The sequence below is a fragment of the Megalops cyprinoides genome, chromosome 6, assembly GCF_013368585.1.
Source record: "Megalops cyprinoides isolate fMegCyp1 chromosome 6, fMegCyp1.pri, whole genome shotgun sequence".
Classification (NCBI taxonomy): Eukaryota; Metazoa; Chordata; class Actinopteri; order Elopiformes; family Megalopidae; genus Megalops; species Megalops cyprinoides.
In genome coordinates, this window is record NC_050588.1 from 33,821,274 (window position 1) to 33,839,990 (window position 18,717).

The following is an 18,717-nucleotide window of genomic DNA, read 5'->3' on the forward strand; positions in this document are numbered from 1 at the left end:
CCAGCATGGCCTATGGAGTTGCTGCTCTTACCCTCGCAAGACAGTTTGACGGGGGGCATGTTGGGGGGGATGGGGGTGCCCGCAGTGGCCTCCTCGTACAGGGGCCGGAACTCCTCTGGCAGGCTGTTCACGCTGTTCTTTGCGTACTTGGTGATGCCGAGCCACAGGTACACCTCCAGTTTGGCGAAGATCTCCCCGACTGGCCCGTCCGGGGTCTGGAAAGAAAGGGGATACACAAAAATGTGGGCAGGCACACATGGGCAAGCATACACAGAGCCATTTCTAAAAAAAAAAAAGTCCTTTTCCTTGACAAAAATAGGAGGACTGCAACAAATAATTCTTATCTCAAAATAATTCTGTGCGTTTGTACTCCAGAAGTTAATAACATGCACTATTAAGCATAAAACCGCATAAAACAGAGCTATCATGTAGTATTCAGTTAGGCAGGTGGTATTGTCACACACTCCCAGGCACAAGCCACCGAGAGGAGAATTGAAAAGCAGTCACCAGCATGCCACAGGACGGCCCCTCTCTGGTGCTGACTACATGTGCCCCACATGTGGCAAAACATGTGGCTGTCCCACACAGCCGTATGCAATGGCACATCCCGCAACACAACAAAATACCACCCTCCACATCAGAGGAGTAACGTTATCGTCGGTATCGATGGACCGACCAGTTGGCCACGAGCTGTGTTTTTACTGGCACAGCACACACCCTATACATTCATATGAAGCAGGACGAAAGTGAGGGGCACCTTCATATAGACGGTGGTGAGCTTCCCGCAGTCCTTGCCTTTCTCCTCCTCCACCAGGGAAAAGATGACAGTGTGAGCGGGGATCCTGGCGTAGGCAACCCGCTTCCCACCGCTCATCATCCACAAAAACACGTCAGGCAGGGTGCTTTGGGGCTGCAGGGGCACAGGGACGCGCGTTAGCAGGGGGGACTGAGGACTGACTTGGGATCAGTGTAGCATGGTGGTAAGGAGCAGGGCTTGTAACCAAAAAGGTTGCCAGTTTAATTCCCAACTGGGGCACTGCTGTTGCACCCTTGGGCAAGGTACTTAACCCACAATTGCCTCAGTAAATATCCAGCTGTATAAATGGGTAACATTTAAAAATTGGGACATATATAAATGACTCTGGATCACAGCGTCTGCTTAATGACAGTAATGTAATGTAATGGATCAGCAAGGTTTTAACTAAAAAGAAAATAAATAAACTCAGCTTCAGTTCCATGGTTGGCAAATGCTTGAGCAAAACATCAGGTCTACAAATCCATAGTTTCAATATGACAAAGCCTTGTATTGTAAGTCGCTTTGGATAAAAAGCGTCTGCTAAATGAATAAATGTAAATGTAAATGTATTGTAGGTGAAAACTGTACTTCCTTTTGCAACACTTTTGTTGTAGCTGGTGAGCTCTATCATTTAACACACCGAAAAGCATTAATATTCTCTGAATGTAGAGCCGGACTCAGAGCACCTCTTTGGCCAGGAAGCGGATCTTCTTCAGTATCCTCTTGGTGTCTGCCAGTTTCTCCTTGGCTGTTCGATTCGTGATTCTCCTCCTCACTCGGAGGGCTTGCTTGGCCAAGATGATCTGTCGGCAAAAGTGGTCACCATCAGACAAAAAGAAGAGGTACCTCTTCTCAAGGGGTTGTCAGTGAAGTTCTTGATGAACTTTCCACAGAGTCAGGACAGTGGAATCACTGCTCAACATAGACCCACATCTTCAGACTGAATCTCGGTTCCACCTCAGTCCCCACCCCCTAACACCTGCTACTTGTATTACTTGTAGTACTTCCTGTTTATTTTATTTGTAGTATCGCAATGTGTTTTGGATTCTGTGATCTAGTGACTGTGATGTATGGTAGTGTGTGTACTTGGCCACCCTTAGTTTCTAGGCTGTCTACACAGGTTGCACAAGTTAACTTGTGGTAGGTTGTGAATAGTGTTATGCTCACAACCACTGGTCTGGCAGTGTTGTTAGCCTGGTCTGACACCAGTGCTCATTCAACTTGAATGGATACACTTCTGTTCTTCCGTGCTAGAAGTTGCTCTGGATAAGAATGTCTGCTAGATTAATGTAATGTAATGTACGAGCATCTGCTAGATGAATACTATGTAATGTAATGTAGTATCACCCCCAAATCTTACACTTCATATATCTCACTAAAAAGAAGGGAGGGATGACTATAGCAGCAATGTGAAAACAGAGCTGCAGCTCGCTATAATTATCATTCAACATGCATGCCCAGTTGAAGCTTAAAATCAATTAAAAATTTTCTGGCAAAGTCAATTACTATTTGAAAATGACCTCTTGGAGAGATATTTGCAGGCTGTGACAAGCATGCACACAGTCAATAGCCCTTACAGGGACTGATGTATACATGTTTCGGGTGTCAGGCTAAACAGGACTTTATTTTTTCATTGCAACCCACGTTCACTGCCTGTCACTCACAATGTTCTTCTTGATGAACTCCATCCGGCATTTGTCAAGGTTGTTCGGCCGAGTCATTGTCTTCCTGTCTGTGTTGGAGCTGTACTGCCTTCAGGTCAGGAAGAGAGACACACAATTCACAGTCAAGTTACCTGAACAAGAATATTGAAAAGAACAGTTAGTGCCGTAACCGTGAAAAATCTGATAATTTACCTCTAAAACTTTTTACAAAGTATATTTTTCTTGGTCATTGGACTAGATGGAGAAATAAATATGGGAAAAAATCAAATACTTTCTGCTGCTGATGAGCTAAGAGGAAATGTAGTATTACTAACAGGAAATTTAGTGATAGAATTAAGAATTGCCACATTGTTGGCTCCTTCTGGAGAAAAGACCGAAGATGGAGCTATCAATAAGAGCCTTCAGTACAGTCCTACGTACAACTTAGATAGGCGCATTTTTGAGATGTCAGTTTTGTCAATAATCAAAGCAATGGAATGAGCCAATTATATCTGTTTTTTGGAGGGTGTGTGTTTAATTTTATTCAAATATTGTACATATAATGTGCATCCCATATGTACACCACACAACATTTGTGCATCTAATTCACACTGTCTGACTGTCACCTACACGCATATGAGATATGGTTATTGAACCGAGCTCTCATTTCACATAAAAATGTGTGTTGAGGAGTTGAGTGGGCCGCTCAGTAAAAACAAATTAGTAAGGGGTATTTTAATCCACTGTAAACAAACACACTGAAATGATAATGAACCCAGCAATCTCAGGAGCCAAATGCTGTTGCTGATGAGTTACACACTTGCAACTGGCAACAAACTCCAGTAGCACCTCCACCAGCCGCTCCTTGGCTTTGCTCCTGGGTCTCTTCAGTAGCTTCTCCACCTCTTCAATACCATATTCCTGAAAGAGAGAAGGAGCAGGCCATAGACATCAGCACACACAGACCACACTGTCACTGCATTGCAATAACATGGGCTGGGAGATGAGCAGGGCAGAATGTGAGATACAGACTTGGAGATGTGTAGACAGAGAGGCAACATACCAGTCTGTCGGCCATCTTGGACAACCAGTTGGAGTTGTGGAGCCGGAAGCTGTGATCCTCATAGTGGTTCCACACGAACATACAGGGCTTCTCACGCAACATACCGATGCAGCTGAAAGACCTGCCGTGAAAAAGCAGTTAGATTTTAGGATTTTATGTGAAATTGCTTGTGCGACAGCTGTGTGAGGGTTACTGATGCAAGAAGGAGGTTAATGGTTGGTGTCAGTCCCTCATTCTGTGGTTTGAGGGCAGTTGCATACTGTGTGCAGGTATTGCATGTTTCCCCTTCATGCTGTGTAAACATACAGCATAAAATGGTGAATGCCCTGTGGGCTTTGCTTAAAAGCCTGACTTTAGTTGGCATTTAAAAAAGCCTTTATGATAATTGAATTTCCAAAAATGAATATATGGGCTAGAACAACAAACAGAGGATCTTGCACATGTGTTGCAATTTTACATTTTTTTTCTGTTAGTTTCTTAAAAACATCATAGTAATTTTTGCATTTTATTTTTATGCAGAGGTCAATACCCTTTCATCCAAAGAGCATCTGGATCAAACTGAGTTACAACAATTAATTCATGTACACACCTCTTTTCTCTAAGCATTCCTGTTTTTATCTACTTCTATTTTTTTTGTTAGAAATTTGTACAACCCTGTGAGTGTTGTAGGAATGTTTGTAATATAAGATGATCAGTTGTTAAGAGGGTAATGAAAGATGGCTTGTTAGACTTCTTATTCTGATCTGTAAGTCTTAAGTCTGATCTGATCTGTAACACAGTATATGAAAACCTTACCTGCTGTATTTGGTGTCTCATGAAATTAACAATTTAATTCGCCACAGGATAAGATTTTATATTTGTATTTTCTCTATGTTAAAATCTTTTTCCATTCTAGTTGCCAAGATTATTTCCCTTTACTTTCCCCTTTAAAGTTTTCTTTGAGGCTGTTGCCCAATGGGAAAAGCTGGCATTGTAAAATGGCCTTTAGGATGTGTGAGAATTTACACCAAACCCCAGACCCCCTTCCCACGTTTTGTTGAGTTCTGTAGAATAACAAACATACTTGATAATTTATCAGTTGTGCTTCCTGCCCAAGGACTATTACATAAACTGCTTTTCAGTGGAACCTTTATATTACACCCCCCGTCATAGATGACCAACTATCTCTCCCTCCGTGCATAACCTTACAACAGATGACAATTAATTATATAGTGTGCCTGCACCAGAATTTAGATGTAGTAACTTTTTGAAACATTTGAACCATGACTCAATATGTAGATTAACAAATTATATTTTACTTGTAACTACCACATAATACACATAAGACTGACACATATAAGACTGTTTGCCATTCACTAATCATATTCATAGTTCTTGATTATCAGGTCTGGAACTGGTTGTAAACATATCAGTACAGCACCCCCTAAAATGAGGTGCATACCTCTAAAACATGTGGTGATAGACACAGAGACAGAGGTGCAGACACACAGATATGGTGTGCCCCACACACTCAACACATGTAACCTATCATATGCGCTCCAGCTGTGTTACCTGTCAAACACACTCCATCATCAGTGTTACCTGTCATACTCGGTGGCCTGTGGTCTCCTAGGGGCAGTGACAGACTTGTCCCGTGAGCCTGGGGCAGGGACATCCTCTCTCTCTAGCTCGTCTTCGGAAGATTCTAGAAGCGGCTGCCTGTCCTCCCCTTGCTCTTCTCGGCCTGCGCTCTTCTTTGACTTCACCACAACATCCGCTGCCTTGCCATAGTTCCCTGCCCACACACACACACACACACACGTGCACACACACACACACGTCTCACAGTAATCACATATGTTCTGCCACTGTGGGGGTAATATCTCCATTTCATGCATCACAACAGCAATCAGGAAACATTTAATTACAGTAATATGCCATCTTAGTATGGATGTAATTCAACCATGAATCTGAGATTAATAACAATTCATTACTCTTGTACTTACAATGCGCGCTATGGCGCTAATTGATGCGCTTCAGCTGCTTGAGACTAGGCGGAAAGAATGATTAAGTCTGCACATTGACCCGGGTCTGTGAATAATGCCATCTCAATTATGAAACAAATGGTTTCGCATGGTGTTTTTAGACACAGCCGAGCACACGGTCATACCGATAGACAGCTCAAACGTGACCAGTTTGTTGCCAATGGACGGATCGATCATGGTGACTTCAAAGAGAGACGCAAACAGCAAGAACTCCTCTTTCTGTCCTACGAAATTCTGCAAGACGGAACAAATTCACTGTCAGATTCACCTCCAGCAGAAGTATATCTAAGGAGTCAAAAATCAAAACAATTCCAAATGAACTTGTTTCAACTTAATCATGCATGGTGGTTTCAAATGTAAGGGACAATACAACCTCACATTACAGGTATTTAGCAGACGCTCTTAGCCAGAGTGACCTCCAGCACAAGAGACCAGAAGTATATCTATCCAAGTTATATGAGCACCAGTAACAAATCAGGTTAACAAGAAGCACACGGGCACCACAGTCACCACAAGTTAACTTGGGCTAATCTGAAAGTAGACAGTCTAGAAAACTATGGTAGCATCTATGTGCATACAACTGCCTTATCTTACAATGTCACTGAATCACAGTATCCATAACTCATGGCAATAACTGCAAGGTAATATTTTGATTCAAAAACGTAGCATAGGTATCACACTGAGGCCTATGGATGGCTGGGTGCGTCAGTGCTGACCTCAGGAAGCGGGTGAATTTCCTCCACCTCAACAGTCACGGCACCAGGCACCTCAGAACTCGAGTCGTCAGGCTCCTCGCTGGGCCCACTGCGGCCCTGTTCTGCTGCACAGAAAAAGCACACAAACACAGAGCCCAAAGCTACACCTGAGAGCACGAGCGCACCATCCCCAAAACCAAAGTGTTTGATGTGTCACAGTGCATGGCAAGCAATAATGGGGTGTTGCTTTGGTTTCAGAAGGATAGGAGAGAAGAACTATTGGGTGCCTCAGTCACTTGCATAACTCACTCTTCTTTATCCCACCCTAAGGACCAGGCTACTACTCCTTGCATTGCTTACATTGCATTATTACAATGGATTATTGTCATTTAGCAGATGCTCTTATCCAGCATGACTTACATAGGATACAGTTTTCACATGGGGTCCATTTCTACAGCTGGATATTAATGAGGGAATTCTGAGTTAAGTGCCTCACCCAAGGGTACAGCAGCAGTGCCCCAGCAGGGAAATTGAACCAGCAACCTATTGGTTACAAACCCTACTCTGCACCACTACGCTACAGTGCCACCCCTGTTTAATTTTACTCTGCTCTCACCCCCACTTTCCTTGTCTTTCTTCTTCTTCTCCTTGGACTTCCTGCTCTTCTTCTTGAGGGAGAGCTTGCTGAGCGTGCTCTTGACAGCAGCGATGGCCTTGTTCTCCACCACTGCGGTGGGCGAGGAGTAGACCTCCACCGAAAGGGACAGCAGAATCCGGCCCCGGTAGAAGATGCCCTGACCCAAACCCTCGTTCAGGTCGCGATGGATGTCCCGGAGAGCTGAGTTCTGGGGCGACCCGTACAGGTTGATCCAGGACGGACCAAATGTGGGGTGGAACCCTGCACAGCCAAGAGGAAGAGGGAACTAATTAGTCAGACACTGTCCATTGATTTGCATTATCAGAGATTGGGATAATTTCCCCTGGAAACTCTACCATTCCTATTGGGGTTCGAGATTTGCTGCAGGTCCAGGAAGTGTGTTGCCACGGCAACGTCCCCGATGTTAGCGTCATCGAGGATCTGAATCTTGATCCTCCGGGCGAGAGGGGGAAACTGCTCAATGAAGGAGATCTGCTCATTCCACTCGGGAGCATTTGTGTTGCTCTCCACTGATGTCTCTCCCTGGAAAGAACAACATTCCCTGCTCAACACATCAAGAATGCACTGACCAGGTAATGTGGTAAAGTACCAACAGACTTTCAGAAAGGAGAGTCTTCTGACAAGATTTGCGTGATGTATGAAATGAGAAATACAAGAGCTCATGACTTAAAGCAACAGGGTTTTTAACTATGAGGTACACTGCTTTCACATGATTGGCATTTAGCAGACACTCTTATCCAGAGCAACTTACATAGGTTACAATTTACATTAAAATTACATGTTATCCATTTATGCAGGTAGATATTTACTGAGGCAATCCTTGGTTAAGTACTTTGCCCAAGGGTACAGCTGCAGTGCCCCAACAGGAAATCAAACCAGCAACCTTTTAGTTATAAGCAGTGCTGCTTACCAGTATGCTACACTGTCACCTATAGTGTGCTACTGCTATTACCTCATGAGAAGTGTGGCATTTGAGGAAATACTGGTTTGCATCCTGATATGAATTCCTTTTCAGATAAGAGCAGCAATGAAACACATTCTAATTGTTCTGAAAAAAATACACTATATACATGTTTGCCATTGGCTCACAAGGAAAGGTTGAGACAGCAGTACAAATAAAGGGACCACAACCCTGTAAACAAATATACCTGCTCCTGGGTGTGTGCTTAGCATGAGTAGGTGTGCTTCAGGGTATTTACAGGAAGCTGTGTACGCTGGATGGAAAACGCAATAGAAATGTCCCGAAGTGTCACGGAAAAAGGCTGTTTACAGAACCGGTTCCAGAAAACAAAACTCATTAACTACATTTCAGTGCCAAGCGTATGTCAAGCTTCAGCACACACAAGGAGATGGCTTTCTCTCTGTGTGAGTGCGAGTGTGAGTTTTGAGCAAAAGGATTTATTTGTTGTACAAAAGAACTACTCAGAATATTTCCTACTAACTGCATTGAAATTTCAAATACTCCATAAAATGTCAGTTTGGAATGTGGGTGGGATATATTTCTGTACAGTAACTAAGGCTGACCTGACGCAATACTGTATGTGAGGTGTGTAAATGATTTTTCCAGTGCCAGAGGACATATCACTGCTGCCACATACAGCCCCCAAGTCCCGTACCTGCTGGCCTGCAAAGGTGACCTGCACATAGGGGTCAATGAAGACCTTCTTTTCACCCATCATCTTGGAAAAGCTGCCCAAGAACCCAGCATTCATACTGGGCAGACCCTCTGCCTTGTAAATCTTCACCAGGAACTTGGCCCAAGGGCGCTCAGCTGGCATCCTCTTGGGCAGGAGGAGATTCCTACAGGGGTCAGTGGAGGACAATCAGAGCGAGACTATGAAGACGTGAACTATAAGCAGTGGTATGGGTTACTTAAAATGATCACTGGATCCAAAGAATTGTCAGCTGTTGAAATGGTTTGACTACTTGTCTGAATAGGAACCATAAATGAAACCAGTTTCATTCCCCAATGACCAGAAGAGCCACAGCTCAAAAGATGGAGCGCAGAGGAGATCAAGTGACAGCGTGTTTCTGCTAAATCCCGACTCACTTTTCGATGTCGTCGTTCTGGCTGCCCACTGACGGGATGCTGGGCATGCCCATGGCGTCCCCTTTCATCACCACGCTCACTGTGCACTTCACATAACCTTTCACCCCCGTGCGCGTGTCTTTGGGATCTGTCAGAGGGGCCCATTTTTGGTAGAACCGGTGATCTGTATTAAGAGGCACATAGAGCTTCTTCACTTAATGGCTGAAGGAATCATTGAGAGTTATGTACTGCTCATGTCCCAGAACTTCTCCACAATTTCTCAAGGGAACCATGTTATTATACACAACAATTATTTATTTGTTTCATTGCATTAAGGTAAACGCAATTAACAAAAAATATATGTTCTACTGCAGATGAAGCCAAATATAAAAACATTGAACAAATACAATTATAATTCTCATTCAGTATTTCTTTTTGTTTTCCAGGTAGCACAGACTCTGATGCTACTGCTTATTGGTTCGCTGCCACCTGACCACAGCAGAGACAAAACCGTTTAAATTCAGCGTCAGAGCTGAACTCCCCAAGGTCTGCCTGTGTTTCCATGTTCAGTCTGTGTACCTGGCTGACTGTAGACCGTGCTGATGTCAACCTTGAAGGTGCCAATCCGTGTCATCATAAATGCCAGCATCTTTTTGTGAACAACCTACAATAAAAAATAAAGCACGACCACATCTGAGGATACATATTGTATCTAAATGGAGCCTTTGGGTGCTGAAGGAGTAGTCTGTGTGGGGGGTAAGAGGAATTAATGTTGTACAAAGGTACCTGAAATGACTTGTTACAATACATACAGAAGGGCACACCTATAGTGTATACTGAACCCTTACCGTTATCTCAATAACTTTGTCAAACAGAACCTCTTGTGTCTCCTGGAATTCAAACATGAAGTTCTGAAAAAAAAGAACACACGGTCAAACCAGGGGGTGCAACCACAGTGTAGAACACGGTTTGCATTCACAGGCCCCATGGGGATCCTGAGTCTCACCTCATTGTAGAAGGGACAGTTGGTGGATTTCTGTGTGGCCGTATGTCTCTTCTCCTCCCCCACTGTAATGTACACAGCCGGGTTGATGTTCACCCCCACCAGCTTCTGTGCCTCTACCACATTCACATTGACCTGGGGGGGAGGGGAATCCAGGGGATGTATCAGCAGATCAGCTCCTAATGAGAATGAACCCGTTCCTCACTGCTCCCCCAATGAAGAACCTCACAGCCCTTTAGCTTCTCACTCAAAACCTTACCTGGAAGGTCTGCACTTTGGGAACGGTGGCAAGCTCGTACTTGGACAGAACCCTGCAGCGACTGTTGAGGACAGCACACACCGTCATTTTAGCGTTATTTTAATATAATTTTAATATCAGCATCCATAATCAACTCAGAGTGCTATCAGTTTTGGCCCTTCAGTGATGTTTTCCCTGTGGTCAGCACAGAAAAACATTCAAATGCTTATTTAAAAAGGCATAAACCATCTACAGTTATACTTCTTGGAGGAAGCAAGGGGTCAGCTCAGTTCTAAAATAAACCATGGGAGGTTTTTTTTTCAAAGCAAAAAATGTAAAACCACAAAAAACACCGGAATGTCGACGGTCACACTTTCATCAGTGTCCACAGATGTAGCCTTGGCTATGAATAGACACAAGCATTAAAGTAAAAACAAATTAACATGAATTAAAAGTTATGCGTTCTGACAAGTAAAATGGGTACTGCCACTCAATAATAACATCCTTATGTAATAATAAGTGAAATGTATAAACTGAGAAGGAAGAGAAATTATAATAGCAGATCTATAAGCTGAGGTCATTGATGAGGTTTTTAACATTTAACATCAGCTGTGTTTGGTAATACCAAGTTACCTGTTACCCTATATTATTAATGCAATCACAACTGTATTTCATTTTTTCAAGAAATGATCTCATTTCTACCCACAGCATCTCAGAGATAAAGTGACACAGCACACCTTAGGATGGGCGTGAAGGTCATGTTGGCACATTCCAAGTCAGCCACGTCATAATCGTCGTCGTCATCGTCGTCGTACTCTTCTCCGTCCTCCTCCCCGGTTTGGATCAGACTCCGGCCTATCTTCCTGGTCTCCCGGTCCAGCCGTTCCGGCCGCATGGTCTCCTTAGAGCTGGGTGCCAGAGTCCAGAGAGCTACACAGTTAATCCCAGCTGGGTCACTGGACTCATCCTCTCACATGCATCTTATGGCACCCCAGGGTTGAGAGTGAAACCCAGAGATGGTAGTCTGGATAAACCAAGCAGCCCTAAAGACCCAACCATGTACAAGAGTGTGTTTGGTGTGTCCAAAGAAGAAGGGCCTATAACCAAAAGATTACTGGTTCAATTCCCCTCTGGGGTGTGGCTGTACCCTTTAGTATGGTACTTAACCCACAATTGCCTCAGTAAATATCTGCTAAAGAGTTTCTACTAAATGACAATAATATAATGTCATTTAACTTTCAAACTTGAACTTTCTCAATCATTAATGTAAAACATAAACAGTATTACATTAAAAACCGATATTTATGAGGAAAAGAAATATGGTGTCCCTCGCTTATGGCAGATAACTTATTCAAATCAAGAGCTGGCTTACCCAGGTTCAAGAAATCCAGTGTTTCTGATGACAAGTCCAGAACTAGGAGAGAGGAGAGAGATGGGAGGAATTGATAAGATCTTCAACAATAGTGTACAGTATAGACCAATATTCTCAAATCTACAATATGTAAGTAGTTAAAATGTAACATTTGTGATGAGATAACCATGGAGAATTTGGTTAAAGATGCTTACTCATCATGGTCCTCTATATCCAGGAACTCCTCCTCCTGCCAGCCACCAGCTGCACCTTCGACAGGATGGTACCTCACATCCAGCTCAATATATATCTGAACACAGCCACAAACACGCTAAGGAGTCGCCCTGGCTCAGGACCAACTGCAGAGTGATTATTTCTCTCATCATTGATGTAACCTTCTTTGAATTTTAAACAGCTTCGGATAAACTGTGCAATGAAACCTTGCCGTCTTTGTGGACTGGAGCTGCCCATCCTTAGCAAAAAATACTAGAAAATGTTAAATACATGAATATTTGTTTTGATGCGGGCAGTCAGAACAAGGAGGGGTATACATCATTCTCATGTTCCACAATGATATGTGTGTTAGCGTAAGTGTGTGTCTGCGTGTCTGTCTGTGTTCTCAGCAGAGTGCAGTGTTGTCTCCATGTATATGACACAGAGCGCAGGGACCTACGTCTGTCAGGCCGTAGTTGCTGCCTGTAAGGGGCTCTCGCAGCAGCAGCCTCCCGGCCGACACCACATGCTGCAAACTGATGACCAGTTTCCCCAAGAGCCTGAGACGAAGGAGAAAAAGAGAGCACAGAGAGAGAGAGAGAGAGAGAGAGAGAGAGAGAGAGAGAGAGAGAGAGAGAGAGAGAGAGAGAGAGAGAGAGAGAGAGAGAGAGAGAGTCCTCCAGCCACACATTTTATTTATGTCTGTGTTATTGAGCCATTTGTGTTTCTTGTATATCTGAAAATTCTTGTTCTTGTCTCTCAGGGTCACTGTGCTATGTTGAACTGTTGTATTGTCACCGTGGGCCTGAGAGAAATGCAGTTTCAATCCTCCGTATGTCCTGTGCATATTGGAGAATTGACAATAAAGTTGACTTTGACTTTGACTTATTCACACACCTCACTCAGCACAGAATGGTGCCACAGAGAAGACAGACCAGAGAGTGCCCTGTCAGCAATGACAAATATGTACTGTTCTTCGCTGCATATTTTTAGGACATGGCTAAGCACATAATGCTTATTTTGAACAGTGCAATTTTCCGGGAGATCCAAGTGTGTTTACAGTATCAGTAACACAAAAAAGCAAACAGTGAAGGATAAATCCAATCATAAGTCGTTGTATTTATGCTCACTTTCCCGTAAAAAAAAATGCAACATTGCCACTGCAATGTAGATGGTACAGTTTATGCTGTGATTTATTGGATGTGGAATAAATGAAGGGTTTCCCACAGCTCTGACCTGTTGCTGAAGACTTTACTGCTGTTGTACACACTGACAGACAGCATCTCGTCCTTGATCATCTTCCCATAGTGTGGCCATCTGAAGTGCTGCAGACACAGAGGAGCACCATACACTTACCAGTGAGGCATGTTTCGCTAGACTGATGTGAGGTCAGTGAGTTCAGGTAGGGTGATCTATGCACTGCTGAAAACCGTATAGGGAAATCTCTGAGAACCAATATTTTAGGTATACACTTGATACTGAACAACCCAACTCTTGGTATTGATCAAAATAGAAACACTTGTCCTAAGATCAAAGAAAGAAGACATATGCCCCACAGTCAAACTATTTTAAACTGATAAACAGATGGTCACATGGTTTAAGCTGTTTATAAGGGTCATGGCATCTTCTGTTGTTACATTCCTCTGCCAGAGACTTAAAGATCTTGTTAAACTTTAATTGAGGGAGGAGACTGAGTGGGATGTGTTTCTAGCAGGGTGAGCCGAAGAGGCTGACTGTTTACTGTGAGGGAAGGCGAGTGCCAGGAACTGCGATGACTCACAGACAGGTAGGTGTGCCTGATGTACTGACCTCATGATCGTTGAAAAAAGAAAGACCACGGTGCGAATTAATGGAAACGCATTTGAGCTCTGTATATTGTCTCTATGTGCTATAACAAGGAAAGAAACACCATTTTTCACTCCTACTGAAGGATGAGTCTGAGTGTGAGTGTGTATGTGTGTGTGTGCGGGGGAGTTATGGGTTACCCTCAAGATTGCAGGATTGTATTGCTTAAAATTCATGAAAATCTTTTTCCAACACTTGATGCACCATAACAAAGATATTTAATTTACAAAAACAGTGCTTAATTACACATGTTCTTCAGTCATACTACTTCCATAGACCTGTGAATTATGCAAATTCTCTCAAAAAGGGTTTCCCAGGACTAACTGTCTGAAAAGCACTTCACTAGATAAAGATATACCTGGCTGTGAATATCATCATAACAAATGATGCATCAAGCAACATCTGATGAGACCCTGCTGGTTGATTTCAGGCAATTTCCATTTGCATGGTAATGTTTTGATTTACTTTCTTGGATTACAAAAAAAAAATAAATAAACAAATGAACAAGTTCAAAAATGATCATTACCATCTGTTTGGTTAAGTGGGAGAGTGTTCAGTCCCAAGGTAAACCACAAAGTCTGAACACGTCAAATGTTAATGCCTCAACTCCCTGCTGATAGCTTTCAAGAAAAGGAGCTGAAGGTGGGGCCCTGGCATCGGTCCACTGTGTGCTCCAGAGCTTTAATGGTCAGGGGAGGGGTATGTTTTTTTTCCAGCTAGTATCAAAACTGAATCAATCTGAGCCACACAGTGTTCTGACCACACCTGTCAATGACTGCGCATCTCGTGAGAGGCGATGCCGTCACAGAGGGAATGCCACAGCCAGCTGTGAGCAGCTACACTCCAGGACCACAAGAGCCGTTTAGACAACAATCACTTTGTGGACAATCACTCCTTTAGGAAACATTAGCAGGGATTCCGTCTCATCTGCCAAGTGCCGACTGAATGACCCAAATGACGTCACACCGCAGTGACTCCTGCCTCCGTACCGGCCAGGGCCTTACCTCGTTGAAGATGGCTACGTTTTCACACTGCAGGATTCTGGTTTTGTGTGTGAAACCTACAGGCAGAGGGGAAAAGGCACAGACACATTATGGCCTGGCAGCAATTTACAGCCACTGTGTGAACCACAACAGAGAGGACTACTGCTGCTGTCTGAATGAGAGCAGCATCCCACAGGCACCCTAAAGAGACATGCCAAATGTCCGTTATGTTTTACAAAGTGACTTACCACAAGGTCTGTGATTGCAACAATACTGTGGACTGAGAGCTCTGAAACCCCTGCCTTCACAGAAACTAGGGAATGTTTGGTAACCTAACTTGAGAATCTTTGGAAACAAGGAAACGTGAAGCGCACAGTTGACTTTACATCTTCTCGATCACAACAGGAAGCTTTTAAACAACTCAGTCTTTCGAACCGACACATGTGAACAGCAAATGTTTGAATTTCCATAGTCGAAAGTTTCCTTTTTCCTGAAGAAACAGAAGGCCAAAGGAGCACAACACACCCGCAACTTGACACAGCAGATTTCATGTGAACAGATGTTCGAATGATAATAATAAACGCTTTTTTAATCATTTCTTATTTGGTAGAACGGTTTATTTTCTTGTGTTGTTTATTTTGTGGAGGCTTGTATATTTTCTATCAGTTACTGTGGCTCTCCAGAGATAAAGAATCTCCTCGGTGGCTATTAATGTAAACAAATTTTTCAATTTATAAAGGATCCCTCCCAACAAAGGTCATAAAAACATGCAGAATCACTGGCTCTATGCCTTCAATTCAGCTCTGAATATTTCAGACTGAAGCGATTACTCCCAGTCTGTCTCCATTCCATTTTCCTGGAGTGGTGGCAACCAGCAAAATGATAAATATGAAAACTCATTCCTAGAAGTGTAAAGCAGCCAGTCTGTGGCCTTTCACTCATGTGCTTCATAAGCCTTACAAGTCTTACAGTGACTATGTCGGTCATTGTAAAAATGAAACACTTAAAAGTAATTATGAACAGACAAAATTTGTACTGTATATTCCTGTTAAAACTACAATTACAGCAGAGCTAATTTTAGTCCATAATAATAAAATTATAATAATAATAAATTATTATTCAAATGAAAGTTCATGGGGCTCATTGCCTGTGAATCCACTTACCTCTGAAAGACAACTCCACCTTTCTATCACTTTTTCCTGGCAAGTTGGTGATCCTCTTCAAATTGACAGTGATGGACATATTGAACAGTTTTTTTCCCCTTCAGTTCTTACACGGCAGACATCCACAGAGCGGCTCTGACCGCTCAGCCGCAGACCTCACCCGTCTCCACAGCACTCGCCATACCTGCAGCTCTTAAAATGGTGAGCACCTTGCCGACTACTTGGCGTTCAGCTCCCTGTGCAAACATGTGGCGGGAGGGAGGGACCTGAGTTTCCTCACCTGGAGGAGGCTGAGAGACGCAGACTCCGCAACCGGTGACCTGAGTCGCCCAGGCTGTTCAGTCACCATCAGCCCAAGCAGGTCTGCACCTCCTGGATCCAGTCACATTGGTACACAGCATGGGGTGTATGCTATCCAAGGATACATTCAAGTAGCTTCTGCCATACACAGGGCTACTTATTAATGTCATTGTGAACACACACACACCCTTCACAACATTGTACTGGCAGGGTTGTTTGATTTGTTTGAACACAGGCGAACACAGACTATGGTGTTCAGCGAGATTACACCATTGTCATGAAAAGCTGTTTGACATATCTATAGATGGTTGTCCATGAAGGGGTAACTTTGCTCTCACAGGCTCTGGCTGCCATCTAGGGCTGCTCTGTTGTAATCATATGTAGCTTACAGATGCAAAGTACACCACACAGACATGTAGTCTGCAGTTAGGCCTGTGAAGAAACAGAATCAAAACAAATGAATTCAGTACAAATACACGTTTTTAAGGACAGCTCACAGCTGGTATCAGCAGCTAGAAAAACACCAGGACAAAGAGGCTACGCTCAGATGATGACTTCATACATTTATTTCATTTTTGCATCAGGGTATAAAACCATGAAACAAAAGGGGTAACATATTTTGTGGCACTTGCATACATGATTCCCTTTATTGGTGCACAGGCTTCAGTAAGCAGAAAATAAGGCAGGGCAACATTTCCAGCATTTCCATCATGGGCAGGACATGTAATTAACCGGTAAGTGTAAAATACATTGAGGAATTTCGTGAAATACAGCACTTGCCGAGATTGCATTCATCTGAGATTTGATCTCCCAAATGTTCAAAGTAAACACTCCTACAGCGACCCAATAAATCACAGTAAAGTGACAGGCAGCATGGTCCCGTGAATCTATGAAACTTAAATTCTCTAGTCTTGGACTTACTTACATGCATATTGCATAATGAAAACGTACACACACACACACACAGACACATTTTTAATATAAGCGCATGTGTGTATACCATTAAACATGTTAGTATGGAGGGGAAAGTGCAAAGTTGGTAAAGTTGGCGACAGGTGCATAGGAGGCAAAACATTCAAATCATTCCATAAAACCACTTCACCGAGCCCTCCACATCTTGATATGGCAAACTATCATACTTCTGACACAAATACATTTTATAATATCCTCAAATTTTTAAGCAAAAGTAGTGGACACTGAGGAACAGTTTGGCCCAAAGTTTTCACCTTTTGCTTACTGCATAAAGATTTTTTTAACAAAATAATGTGATTTGGAGTGTAGTGTTCCTCCTTTACACTGCTAAGTGTGGATACATACAGCAGAAAAAAAACAGACCATCATACAGCTATGTGTGTTCCCAAAGGCACAGCAAAGTTCATTTTAAAGGCCATAGGTATTTTTAAATAATACTAATAATCTTCCATTGCTAAGTCCATACCCCACATTATTAAAAACATTATAGTATCTCATAGTATGAGATTTTGTATTATGTTGTTATAATGCGAGATCATGACAATGATCCGTTTGAAATTAGTATGGTTCAGCACACATTTTAAAATGTGGTACTGTATTTTACCTGGCTTCAGTTCTTCATGTGACGTTCAAGGGGCTTGACAACACTTTCTTTTGGATTGTTCAGAGTAGCACTGTAGCAAGCATGAAGGATTTTGAATGGGAGGAAAAACAGATAGTCTAAGCCTCTAACATCCATACAGGGAGGCAATGCTAGAGATGTTGTTCTGGAACGTGCAGGTATTAAAAGGACAAACTGAATACAGCGTGGAAGGTAGAAAATGATAAAACAGGATATAAAATGCCAATGATACTGTTTTGATGTCACAGAGTCTTGTTGAGACAAGTGAATCTAAATGTCCTAATATCCTCACACTTAATTCTGCTGGACTACCATTTTCTACCTGGAAACTGCCTTAAGTTAAAGCGCAAAATTACAACTGGGAAGGCCATTTTTTTTTAACCAATCAGAAAATCTTTGAACTGCAAGCAACAGGAACAGGAACAAAGTCAAACCATTTGTGTCCCGCCGGAGGAAAAACCTGGTCACCTGATTCATGGAAACAAACTATACAATAGCTTAGTTTTTTTCCTGGCTTATAGGGATTCTACTTAAGACAGATGTCGCTAGATAGGGATATATATATATATATATATATATATGACATCAAAACAGGGGCTAGCATTGAAACATCCTATTCTATCATTTCATCATGACTTAAAAGGGGTGTGTGTCTGAGTTTACCCACCCCTGATTGTTCACTTCCACAGCGTATCTGTGACTGTCCATTTTCTATAATTAGGGTCAAAATGTGTTGAAGGCAATAGTGGTTTAGATGCTCATACGACCAGTTTCACAACCACTCCCTTCCCCAGACCCATGCAGTAATCACTCCATGCAGACTCCATGTTTCTCTTTCAGATACAACCCAATCACAACAGCCTGTTTGCACCGTGATGAAACCCTTGAAACCTTATTCCAGTTTTTTGGAGAAACGGACTAGTCACTGTAGATATTCTACAAAATAAATTGTTTCCTTAAGAAGCGACAGAACTGTGCTTGTGAGGTGCCATTCTAATTGCAATTAAGGCAAGCTATTTTATGGCCTACACCTATGTTTAGAAGTGGTAAAGTGAGGTTCCATAATAGATATTTCAAAGCATATCATATGTAATATTCCTAACTGCATTGCATATTTTA

The 18,717-nt window shown here is 42.7% G+C and overlaps 1 protein-coding gene across 1 annotated transcript in view; it reads right to left on the minus strand.

Annotated features, from left to right (window-relative positions):
• Nucleotides 1-15,783, minus strand: part of fer1l4 (fer-1 like family member 4) — a 31,228-nt gene extending 15,445 nt beyond the window's left edge. Inside the window, exons 1-24 of the mRNA XM_036531183.1 lie at nucleotides 15,705-15,783; nucleotides 14,563-14,618; nucleotides 12,950-13,038; nucleotides 12,174-12,273; nucleotides 11,716-11,810; nucleotides 11,522-11,563; nucleotides 10,887-11,057; nucleotides 10,171-10,231; nucleotides 9,915-10,046; nucleotides 9,757-9,819; nucleotides 9,488-9,572; nucleotides 8,930-9,092; nucleotides 8,496-8,679; nucleotides 7,215-7,401; nucleotides 6,844-7,119; nucleotides 6,243-6,346; nucleotides 5,652-5,760; nucleotides 5,084-5,276; nucleotides 3,503-3,623; nucleotides 3,260-3,360; nucleotides 2,461-2,548; nucleotides 1,483-1,599; nucleotides 758-910; nucleotides 32-215 (exon numbers count right to left, since the gene is read on the minus strand). Coding sequence (XP_036387076.1) covers nucleotides 32-215; nucleotides 758-910; nucleotides 1,483-1,599; nucleotides 2,461-2,548; nucleotides 3,260-3,360; nucleotides 3,503-3,623; nucleotides 5,084-5,276; nucleotides 5,652-5,760; nucleotides 6,243-6,346; nucleotides 6,844-7,119; nucleotides 7,215-7,401; nucleotides 8,496-8,679; nucleotides 8,930-9,092; nucleotides 9,488-9,572; nucleotides 9,757-9,819; nucleotides 9,915-10,046; nucleotides 10,171-10,231; nucleotides 10,887-11,057; nucleotides 11,522-11,563; nucleotides 11,716-11,810; nucleotides 12,174-12,273; nucleotides 12,950-13,038; nucleotides 14,563-14,618; nucleotides 15,705-15,783 — 2,953 coding nt within the window. The remainder of the gene's footprint in view (nucleotides 1-31; nucleotides 216-757; nucleotides 911-1,482; nucleotides 1,600-2,460; nucleotides 2,549-3,259; nucleotides 3,361-3,502; nucleotides 3,624-5,083; nucleotides 5,277-5,651; nucleotides 5,761-6,242; nucleotides 6,347-6,843; nucleotides 7,120-7,214; nucleotides 7,402-8,495; nucleotides 8,680-8,929; nucleotides 9,093-9,487; nucleotides 9,573-9,756; nucleotides 9,820-9,914; nucleotides 10,047-10,170; nucleotides 10,232-10,886; nucleotides 11,058-11,521; nucleotides 11,564-11,715; nucleotides 11,811-12,173; nucleotides 12,274-12,949; nucleotides 13,039-14,562; nucleotides 14,619-15,704) is intronic.
• Between the last annotated feature and the right edge of the window lie 2,934 nt (nucleotides 15,784-18,717).